An 11,842-nucleotide genomic window follows, 5' to 3' on the forward strand; every position below is an offset into this window, starting at 1 on the left:
GCCAGGCTCCGTGGGAGGTAGCGATTCCTCGCCCCCCCTTTCTGCTGGTGCACAGCTTTCACCCCCCGGGAGGTGAGTCTGCTCAGCGCGCCGCCATAGACTGGAAAAACCTTGGGGAGCATTTCTGGCTGATATGAGAGAGGGAAGGCAGGGAAGTTGCACTTCCGTACTTTAGACAGGATCCAACCCAAATAAAGTACATTTTTCCTAGGAAGTGACAGAACTTGAGACAATCATCCTAGAACACAACTATAATAGATACTTTTGTCTGATAATGTCACACTCCAAACCGCCCACTGATTCAGAAAAGTTGGTTGGATCCAACCCATGATGCTGAATTTTCTAAGCCAAGTAATATCCATCCCGACTATTATTAAACAGCCATTCTTAATCCATACTGTAACCAACTTTAACAAGATCTTGCTAATGCAATAATGCTGAATCAAGCTAGATGCAATGATTCTGTGTGCTTCCACATGGAACTGCCCTAGTCACATGGGATGAAAGACGGCAGGTGGAGTCCGATCTTAAAAGCAAAAGGGAGCTATGAGGGAGGAATGCAGGGTCCTCTCTTTAGTCCCTCCACCCAAAACAGTTTCTGCTAGCTGGACCTCAGCTGAGGATAAACGTGCTTAAGAAGAGAGGCTGCAGGGAGTGCTCATCACCAGTTTGCCCTTTTGATTTTTGACACCTCTCCCCCTCAATCCCACCCCCTCTTGTTATCTGACTGAGGATAGTCCTGTGTTTAAGCACACAGAACTGCTGCTGACACACAATCTTTGGCCTTTAATCATCTACCAAAAGATCACAGAAAGGATGAAAGAAAACCTTTTCAATTAAGTTGGATTCTTTGTTTACAAGCTGTATGAGTTTCTGCAGGTTTGCATCAATGGGATCTTGACCAGCTGGAGAGATGCCTAGATTGGCAAAATGCACAGAAAGAGAAGGAATTAGAAGGAATTGAATATCCCTTTCAAAGAGACTGATAAATTGCATCCTCTCACACGCTTCAAAAGTCCTACACTGTTTCCACTTAAACCCGCTCCCAAACAAACGCAGATAACAGATTTTCAGTTTATCAGTGAAATTAGTTAATTTTAGCATGTCACTCTTTTGAAAGTATGGTACGTATTGAAAGAGAGAAGCACATGTTACCTGTTAAGTTTAGTCTAAAGTAGCAACTCAGGATGTCATCACAGAAGCGACATAAATTGGGAAGTTGCTTCAAATGATCTTGTAACTGGACTTTTGGGAACTGCACTTTATAAAGAGGAGCAAGGAAACCAAACACAAAGGCATCCAAAGTGGTAGGCCTAGAAATCATAAACATATGATACTTAAGCTTCCATAAGTAACTTTAGAAACAGAAAAGAAATATAATACAAAATGCAGCAGTCTGAGGATTCTTAGAGGCTTCGTGTTAGCAGGTGTGCCAGGACAACACTGCCGGTTGAAGTTCTCATATGGCACATTTTATGTCCTTGAAAACTGAGGTAGGACTGTGTTCAGTCATCACAGCTCCAAAACCCCTCCAGCACTGGACTAAGAGTACCATTTATCCACAGCATCCCCACCACGTACCAAGCAGGCTGCAACTGCAAATGCCTGCACCTATCGTTATAAAACAGCACCAGTTCCTTTTGCAACTCTTTAATAGATACTAATAGTAAACACTGGCCTAATTTCAGCTGCTCACTTAATAAAGATCAACAAGAATGGATACACCAAGAAATCTGCATGGACTAGATTAAATAAATTTAAACAATTTAAAAAGAATTCTGCATGGAGTGTTAATACACAGATGGTGATTAAATGCTGTCAGACTTTCCAAAGGATCAAACTCAGGTCTCATTCACATCTTACTGCAGTGGCAGGGGACTGTCTTCAGTGTAAACTACTTCCCACAAATCTATCGCAACATTTAGATACTTCCATATTGTACGGCCTGCCAGTTAAGACAAGCCCTGTTCTCCATGTCTTCACCTTCAGAATTGAGGCAGGTGGTAACCAGAGACGGGAGCCTTTTCAGCAATGGTGCCTTATTTATGGAACAGCCTTTCCCTTAAGGCTTGTCTGGTGCCTACACCAATCTCTTTTAGGCACCAGGCCAAAACATTTCTGTTCACCAGGCTTTTAATTCAGGGGTTGGTATTTTAACATTATCTTTTAATGTGCTCTGAAAACTGTTATTTTATGCTGTTCAGTGATCTGTGTTTTAATGCTAAACAAAGCAGGAGTCAACATGGCAAAAAATGAAAATAAAAATACATAGTTCTCTTTTAAGCCAGCATTGCTGGTTCAGCCACATTCAAGTCCCAGCCACACCGCTGCTGAGCAACACCAATGTGTAATATGAGTCCTTCGAATGAAGAGGCTGCCTGGACTACTAGTCCAGAATTACCCCTCTCCCTACTACTGGTAGTAGAGATGGTTCCAAGGCCAATTCAAGCTGAAGATCGGTATAATACAGGAGCTGAATATCCTGTACAGCATTTCCAATAAGGAAAACAACTTTGCAGATGTGACTAGAAAATAAAAATGCAAAGATTAGGAAGATCGTGGTCCAATGTTAATTATCCTAGTTTTCCAGCAGCGCAGGTGAGTTCTGACGAGAAAGCCTTTATGACATGTACAGGGCTCAGTTGGGAGTGGTGTCACTGGCTTAGTGCAGACATCTCAAACCGAGTTCCAAACAATCTTTTATGGTTTGGTCGATTGGCTCACAGGTGGGGGGTCGATTGGCTCACAGGTGGGGGGAGGGGACCTGTTGAATCCTCTATATCACTATATGCTTGTTCTATATTTGTCATTCCTAATAGTGACCATGTTACTGCAACCATAGTACTGACAATAAAGTAAAACCTTTCTTGGAAGTGTGTACTCTGTTGTTTGGCTGTGGGTCCTGACACTGTTGCTAGGCAACCAGGTTCTGTCAGTAAAAGGCCCTTTCGACACCTATTTTGGCCTTTGGGAGAAAACTCATTGGGGCCAGCTGATAGGGTTGTCAACTCCAGGTGGGAAATTCCTGGAGATTTGAGGGATGCAGCCTGGACAGGGTGAGGTTTGAGGAGGGGTGGGACCTCAGACAGGTACAATGCCATAGACTTCACCCTCCAAGCCAGCCATTCCCTCATGGGGAACCATTGTTGCCAATCTCCAGGTGGGGGCTGGAGAACACTCAGAATTACAACGGCTTTCTATGAGGGAGGGGGAGGAGATGGAAAGCTGAAGCCAGGAGGCAGATAACGGTAGGTTGACAGTTGGCTGGGAGGGAGATAGGATTGCCAACTCCAGGTTGGGAAATTCCTGGAGATTTGAGGGGTGGAGCCTGGAGAGGGTGAGATTTGAGGAGGGGTGGGACCTCAGACAGGTACAATGCCATAGACTCCACCCTCCAAACCAGCCATTCCCTCATGGGGAACCATTGTTGTCAGTCTCCAGGGGAGGGATGGAGATCACACAGAATTACAACTGCTCTTGGCTTCCGGTCTGGCTCCCGCGAAAGACAGACGCATCCTCGGGTCGCTCCCGAGGGCGCCTTGCCCGCCCGCGGTGGAGGAGGGAATCCGCGCAAGCGGAGACCCGAACGAGCCCCTCAGATGAGAGGAGCTCGGATCCGGGGCGCTTTAGGGCGTTCCAGGGGGGAGTCTCTCTTTCGGTCGAGAGATCGGAGATTGAGACTCTCGCCATGCCCTGCCCCTTTGGACCTTGCTGCGTGAGCGACCCCGTTCTACGGGGTTTAGCGGAACCACCGGGCGTCACCGAGTGATGAAGCGAATATCCGAAAAAAATGGAAAAGAAAAGACTGGCGTAACTGTGAGTTGTCAAAATACAGAGAAAATGAACTAAGAACCTTTTCCCCCCCCCCTTCAGCGGAAAATGAGGAGATTAATCCTCTATAAGCGAGAAAGAAAGAAAAAAAAGAAAAGAGGGGGGGAATGGACTGAGCGAATAGTGATGTTTTCCTTTGATGTACTTGAAAATAAGCAAGAGGTTTTGTTTCCCTGGAGCGCATTTTAAAAACTTTACTAAAAATAAAAAACAAGATGTCCGAGCTGGGTAAAGACAAGCGGAGGAGAAGGGAGGGACTTCCGTCTGGGCGTTTGTGTCAACGTGAGTGCCGGCTGTTTAATATTTGGACTGTGTATAGCTATGAATCCAACGGGGATTGGGAAGGAAAAGAAAAGTTTGAATTGTGACAGCGAAAAAGTGCCTCATGAGCGCTTATAAAAGTCAACAATTGAAGAGGAGAATCCAGCGAAGAGATTGGGAGCGATAAAAGCGAAATTGAAATTAATACCATTCTCAAAGCTGGAGATCTCCGGGCATGGCATGAAAGGAAGACGACTTATAGCACAGGAACTGAAAGAGTTAACAGCGACCCGAAGGAGGAGGGGAAGAAGCCGGAGGGAGAGAAAAAACAGAGGAAGCCCCTCCCGTCACTGAGAGTGGAAAAGTAACCAGCACGTAAAAGAAGCGGTTTTGAATGTGCCCTGAAGAAACTTTTTAACAGAAATTCAAAGGAACATTACTAACATACTAATACAGAAAGTAACTGGAATGGAAAAAAGATGTTTGACAACACGCAGAAGAAGCCTTTGATGATTGGACATTACTAACAGTTTAATCTAACAGTTAATAGATCACTCAGCTTTTTCTTCGTCCCACTATATACCTTCCCTATTTTTCTTTTTAAGCGAAACTCCTCCCCTTTTTAGGGGAGTTAATAAAATCTTTATACAAAGAATTACAACTGCTCTTTAGATGGCAGAGATCAGTTCCCCTGGAGAAAATGGTGGACTATGTGTCATTATACCCTGCTGAGGTCACCACAGCAAATTGATGCTGAGTGCCCAAGGCTGGGGCACTCTCCCAGAGCCTCTCTCTAGCAGTCGTATTTATTTCCACAACAGGCCTTATTCCTAGTATATATATAAATAAAAATAGATGCTTCTAGAAAAATGAATACATTTCATGAGATATGGTGGATGACAGATATGTGCTGCAGCAGATCACCGACTTGATCTGTGGACAGTCATTTTCTTGAACTTAAAAGTAGCAGGGTGGGGATGTTGCAGACACAGCTTTGGCCAGACAGAAGGTTGGAGGAGAAAGTGCTTTGGAAAACTCCCAGTGGAACCTACCAGGCAAGCTTCATTTTCTGCTCCCAGACTGCCTTCTCTTTGGCTACCACTCCCCCTGATGCAGGATGAAGCAACAGCCCCAAAACGTAGCTTTTTGATTTGAATGTCAGGCCAGTCAGCAGCAGTGTTCCCTCTAAGCTGAGTTAGCGTGAGCTAGCTCACAGTTTTTTAGCCTCCAGCTCACACATTTAGCTCAGGAAGGATGGCTCTGGAGCAAACTAATTTATGCAATAGCCAAATCACTGGCTCACAGCTTTAATGCCAGTAACTTACAAAATAGACATTTTGCTCACAAGACTCCACAGCTTAGAGGGAACATTGGTCAGCAGTATGGTCAAATTGTGACTTGAAACCAGTACAACCGGTCAGCTATTTACAAACCATTGTTTGTTTCTTTCAAGTCTGAATCATACCATGCTGTCGCCTACTCTTCAGCAGGGCCAAGATATTGCCCGGGGGGGGGGGTACCCAGCATTAATTGGCTGGAATTTATGATGTTGCTAAGATGCCTTTCCCCATCTCTGTAAATAACATTTTCTATTGTTTTATTAATAAAATGTCAAATGAACGAACAAATAGATAAATGAATATACAATGCTTCCATTTGGTTGGAAAAGATTACATGCTACCTGCCTGAAACATGGGGGAGAAGAGGCTAGACTGATGGCTGAGTCAGTGTTTGATTTGCTGGTACACAATTTTGTCATTTCAGTTGCAAAGCCAGGAAGAAGACAAACTCATCCCAGGGATGAAGGACACTCTGGAAGCTCTATTTTTAAGCCTGTCTTCTCTTCAGCATACAAAATTAGTCATCTTTTTCATTTGACGCAACCTCTGCTTATTAGTTTTGCACATCAGTCACTATTTATGTTAATTTTTTAAAAATCCTAATGCACAAGAAAAGAGAAACAAAACAACCTTTTTCTTTTAAAAGAGAATATAGATTTTGACATTAAACATATCACATTGTGTATGTTGCAAACATGGTACTTACGTATTTCCAAAAAAAAATGGCAAAGTCCCCAGTCTGCTTGAAAGAAGATTCAGACACTCCTTGGCATCTCTGTAGATCTAAAAAGTAACCCCCCCCCAAAAAAAAACAACTCCTGAGTTTATTTGCACTACTTCCAAATACTTATCATGATTTAATTTGCATGGGATTTCCAGTACTGGCAAGAGGAACAACCAAGAATACATGTGGTACAATGTGTATAATTTAAATCCACCGAAGATTAAATTCCTTCCGTTTATAGTGGTAAAGATTACAGGAGGCATGCATTAACCCTAGGACAATGCAACTGAACTTAACGTGTGACCTTGCACTAACCTGCCCCTGCCTGTGGTTATCCTTTTGAATGCTAGACTCTTCTTCCTCTTGCTTGTTCATTGCATGACCATACTATTATCATATCCTCCTAGAAATCAGAGATCTCATGTTCATCATCTGTGCCTTGACCATTTCACAGATTAACTAACTGTAATTCGCTGTATGTTGAAGATTTATCAGAAGCTTCAAATGGGTCAGGATGCAACAGCACAGCCTTTTTTGACCAATGCTGGATTGACAGAATATATAGGACAAATTCCTGATAGTCTAAACCAATTGCCAAGTTTTGTTTATGAATGGAGAGGAATAAAGAGATAATAAAGGTAACAGAATGCTGAGGTGGTAGAACAAACTGTAAGGACTGCAGACGGAGGATCATGGAGTTTCACTTTTTGGACATTTCCCCTATGTAAAAAGTCCCTACAAATTAAAAAACAAACAGCACAGCAAAAAAAGACAGTGGGTAGAAGCTTGGGGAGGGGCCATGGTTCAGAGATTGAGTCTGTTTCATGTACAGACGATCCCAGATTCAATTCCCAGCATGTCTAGTTTCAAGGATCAGGTAGCAGATGATCTGAAAGAACCTTGCTGATCTGCTGCCAGTCAGAATAGACAGTATTGACAACATTGACCTTCACAGACTCAGTGTAAGGGAAATGCATGGCTTCATGTTTGTCCTTGCTTGTGCTATTTTTCCATTCTCATTCTTTTTGTGCAAAAGAACTTTCAAAGCTGGAATCCATCCCCTGCAGTTCAAAGTGGCAAAGTTCATTCTACCAGCTCATTCTTCGGCATGGGTAAGCCAGGCCTCAGGCCTGATTTATACATGCAGGAGAAGCAATGGGGAGGGCATCATTTCGGATTCCAAGTCTGAATGCTCCTTTGTGGAAAAACTTCAAGCAAATAGACAGCTAGTTCAGCATGGAGAAAAATTCCACCCTGTCTCACAGCTTACTGTTGCTGTTTTCTGTTTGCAGAGAGTTTTTAATGGAAGGAATGTTCAAGGCAGTCCAAAGCAGTGCTTTCCTTTCTACCAACTCATTCTACAGTCTGTGTAAATCAGGCCTGTGTGTTTTAAGGAGAGGAATGAAGATCACCTATATTATGAAACAGTACATGAGGCATTGACCAGAATCACTGAGCTCCAGCTGTTTCTTCCAACACAAAAACCAGACATTAAATTGCTGTTTGTTTATTTGTGTTTTATTGCTGTTTTGTTTTTAATTATGAATATTAATAATTCAAATATTTGCCCCAAAGTAGGATATAAGATCATATAATGCATTAGGAAAATGTACAAGCGGGAGATTTGTTTTAAGAGGCCGACTGACCAGTAGAATTCACTGCTCCCTCCAAGACTATTTCGCTAACCCCACTATAAATAAGTGTTGGTAGAACAGAAAAAGTACGCATTAAATCCAAGAACAAGTAGAGAATGCTTTCCCAGCCAAAAGACTGAAAAGCAATACTTATTTTTCAATTTAATTTTTTTTTAAAAAATCCAGGAACAAGAGAAAATTGCATGAAAAGTGTTATGTACTGGTAAGATGAATGTGATGCAAACTAAAGTCACACCAATATATAAACATTGCATTCTTCAGTCAAAGAGGAGGAAAGCAATCATTTAGCGTGTGGATTTTAATAAATCTGTATTTATTATTGACTTAAATGGATACCAAGGCAAGACATACCTGCGCTTCTATTTCAGCAAGACTGCAGAATGGAGGCCCTCCTTTTGTCACCAAGATCCTATTAAGTGCTTCCCGAGACATCTTCCCAGGCAGGTACCAACTCAGGGGAAATGGAATCCTTGAACCAAACCATGGTTTTGTCACAGTGTAGTAATTATCAGTTTCCACCCAGAAAGTATGTAGCTATATCACAGTGATAAAGAACAAATTAAATGCAATTCAAGAATAACAATCAAGCTCTCACTTAGCAAGAACCAAAGGTGTTGTTTTTTTCCTATTTAAGAAGTAGGCTTCTGTAATATGGGAACCAGCATGCAAGGTGAGGAAAGAGGGACAGCATGCAAGCCACTCATATTGTTTGGCAGCTACTCCAAAGAGGGGCTTCTGCCCCAACGCCCTCTGGAGCCAGGCAGGAAAGCAAGGACCATGGAAAGAGGGGCAGGGCCAGGGTCTGCCCGGAGCCCCAACATTGCTTGAGCTCACCATGGCAATCAAACAGCAGTGGGGGCAAGTCAGGACACTGGGAAGCATCCCCACACTTTGGCCACACTTCCCACCCATCTTACACCTGAAGGTGGGATGGAGGGTGATTTGGAGCTGTACCAGGTGGCTCACCCAGGCTTATGGCAGCTTGCGTGGGACAGAGGGAAGCTGGCACCACAGCCCCTTTGACTCCCACCCACCTTACAACTGTTTGGTGGGAAGGAGAGGAGAAGGAGGGCCTGGGTCAGCTTTCAAGGTCAGCTCCCTTCCCCTACCATCCTGCAAGGGGAAGGCTCCTACGGAGCATGTGCATCCTGTAAGGTTGCCTTTAAAAGCAGGGGAGAGAAGACTAATGGGACAGACAAACATCTCCCTCCCACAGCTAGAGGAGAGAGTCCGGAGATGGCCAGAAGTGCCAAGGTGAAGTCTAGCCCATCCTCCCTAATTTCCAAGGCCTGGAAAACTGAGGTGTGCAGCATGAATTGGCAAAAGGGTGGGGCACTGACAGCTAGAGGAGAGAGTCCGGAGATGGCAGAAGTGCCATGGTGAAGTCTAGCCCATCCCCCCTCATTTCCAAGGCCTGGAAAACTGCAGTGTGTAGCATGAATTGGCAAAAGAGTGGGGCACAGGGCCCCACCCCAACACCCCATCTGCTGTATATCATGGTGGGAGTCTGTGCAGGAAATAAATCCATAAAGTGCCAAAAATTCATCTTGCAAACAAACTATCGTAAAGCTGTCTTAAGAAACCTGATTTTAACAGTAACTGCTGACTCCTAAATCAGAGTTGGTTCCCTAAGGCATCTCACAATGACAATGAGTGAATCATGCATTTGACTTTAGCTGAATGGCACCTGAAATCATTACCTGTGGCCCCTGATAACAACTCTATACTCACCAAAGCAGGATGTAGCTTTTCTTCAAGTAATGCAATGTAGGCCAGTGTGTCAGCTCCTTCTTTTGCAGACAGTTCATAATCAGCATTATATTTCTGCCAGTGAAAAAATGCAACAGATGGAGCACAAACAAATTATACAACAATTAAGGAAAGAAACAGAATAACTGAAGGTCCCTCTACAGCAAAACAGCTATTAATTCCTGGTTGCATAAAACATACATAACACCTTGAGTTTGTATTTTGTAGAGGAAGTAGGCTCTAGAAATATTTTAAATAAATAAAATAAACCAAATTACTCTCCATGTTTTCCAAGTTCATGATTTCAAAGTAGAACGGCTGACGTTATCCAGACATCTATTTTTTAAGGTCCAAGACAAATGCATACATTAAAACACAATGAACAAATGTTAACAAAATTGACTATTAATGTTTATGTAACATAACTAAGATGTGCCTTCCCAGAATTTAGAATTAGGAAAAACTTTAAATGATAATAAAAAAGAATGCAAAGGGTTTATTCAAAGTATACTTGTGTTCCTGTTTATGTCATGCAGAGAATCTGAAAGCGATGGAGACTGGTGGGATTCAATCCCACTCTTCTAGCGTTTGTGTGGGCTCAGGCATCAGGCTGCAGAGTGGCTCCACATATAAGCCAAGCAGAATCCTCAGCGCCAGTCAAGCTGCAGCCTTTACCTTATACACCCCACAAGACTTCCTGCATTTTGCACAGGATAGCGGTTCACAAATAAATGCAAGTGCAACAAAGAAAAATAACCTTTAAATGTTAAGCAGGCCTAAACACAAGATGCCAAATTTGGAAACCCACCTGTTTTCTTAAGAAGTTTAGTATTTTTGCTGGCTGAGAAATAACAATGTCATCCGATACCAATAATGGTACACTCCCTAAAAGTTAAGAATTAATGTCAAGATTATATAACCAGAAAGACCCTACTAATGCTAACTTAACTGATGTTCAGGTTTGCTCATGTGAGAGATCCTATCATTCAATGCTTTGGGTATCCCCAGAAGACTGGTGCTGTGTCAGATGTTTGGCTGAGCAAGCTAATATCATTATATCTTGTAGTTTGGTGTAGAGCCCGTTGCTGTCATGGTTAGGAGAGCCAGTTTAGTGTAGTGGTTAGGAGCGTGGACTCTAATTGGGCAGAACCGGATTTGATTCCCCACTCTCCACATGCAGCTGCTGGTGTGACCTTGGGTCAGTAATAAGTTCTTTCAGAGCTGTTCTCTCAAGGACAGTTCTCCCAGAGCACCCTTAGCCTCACCTACCTCACAGGGTGTCTGTTGTGGGGAGGGGAAGGGAAAGGGATTATAAACCACTCTGAGACTCCTTCAGGTAGTGAAGGGCGGGGTATAAATCCAGTCCCTTCTTCTCCTTAGTTGCACTGTACAGGGGAAGGACTTTTATTTTATTAATATGCATGGTGTAAAATTTCACCATTCTGCCATCACTCCCCCTATACACCAACATCTGATTTTCACACAAGACCCTTCACAGTACAGCTGCACTGTCCTGAGATGCTACGTCAGTACAGCATTCTAGATGATTTGGTGCAACAGATGACTTGCAACAAGGTGCTGGCAAAAAAATTGCATTGTATTTGGTCTTATTGTTTTGCTTTGAACAACAAAGCACCTGAGCTATGTCAACTTTAACAGCCTATTTGCAGAGATGTAAGTATGCATATAACTGTTTCTTAAAATGGAGCCTAATACAGTAATGTACTCATTAAAAATGCTAATGGAATACCTCTTGGTGCTCTCCACGAATTATCTATAACATTCACTTTCAACGGTGCACCAGAAAACCTCCCATATGCCTGCAATAAAGGTTACAAAATAAACTCAGTCATTTATTCTGCAGAATTTGGGCGGTTTAGATGTGGAGATGTATGATCACATTATGCTGCTACTACAAGAAGCATCAGGAATGAAGGAATGCCATGAAAATCCATGAAAATTAATGGACGATTTACAGTTGATTAAATGGGATGTCCATTGGGTTCATACCTACTCAGAGGAGGCATTACTAACTTTGCATTGTGTTCCCCCTAGTCCACCAGAGACATCATTGCCACATGTGCAGTTTATGGCCAACAAGATACACAACTGCATTCACAGCTGCACTGCTCATCTAGACAACACAGGAAACACATGGGTCCTTTGACGTGAATGGGAACATCCACTGCTATCTGGGGCAACTAGTTGTTGTGGACTGCTAGGTGCAACCGTCTAGAGCAGAACTGGGACCCTTGTGAAGAAATACAGAGTACAACAAGGGA

At 43.0% G+C, this 11,842-nt stretch overlaps 1 protein-coding gene across 1 annotated transcript in view; it reads right to left on the minus strand.

Annotated features, from left to right (window-relative positions):
- Nucleotides 1-786: 786 nt before the first annotated feature.
- The window catches only part of MTX3 (metaxin 3), an 11,538-nt gene continuing 482 nt past the window's right edge, over nt 787-11,842 (minus strand). The window contains exons 2-8 of the mRNA XM_015417202.1: nt 11,311-11,380; nt 10,369-10,445; nt 9,543-9,635; nt 8,163-8,345; nt 6,139-6,215; nt 1,156-1,313; nt 787-917 (exon numbers count right to left, since the gene is read on the minus strand). Of these exons, the coding sequence (XP_015272688.1) occupies nt 787-917; nt 1,156-1,313; nt 6,139-6,215; nt 8,163-8,345; nt 9,543-9,635; nt 10,369-10,445; nt 11,311-11,380 (789 nt within the window). The remainder of the gene's footprint in view (nt 918-1,155; nt 1,314-6,138; nt 6,216-8,162; nt 8,346-9,542; nt 9,636-10,368; nt 10,446-11,310; nt 11,381-11,842) is intronic.

Source organism: Gekko japonicus, unplaced genomic scaffold (genome assembly GCF_001447785.1).
Source record: "Gekko japonicus isolate JY-2015 unplaced genomic scaffold, Gekko_japonicus_V1.1 scaffold1462, whole genome shotgun sequence".
Classification (NCBI taxonomy): Eukaryota; Metazoa; Chordata; class Lepidosauria; order Squamata; family Gekkonidae; genus Gekko; species Gekko japonicus.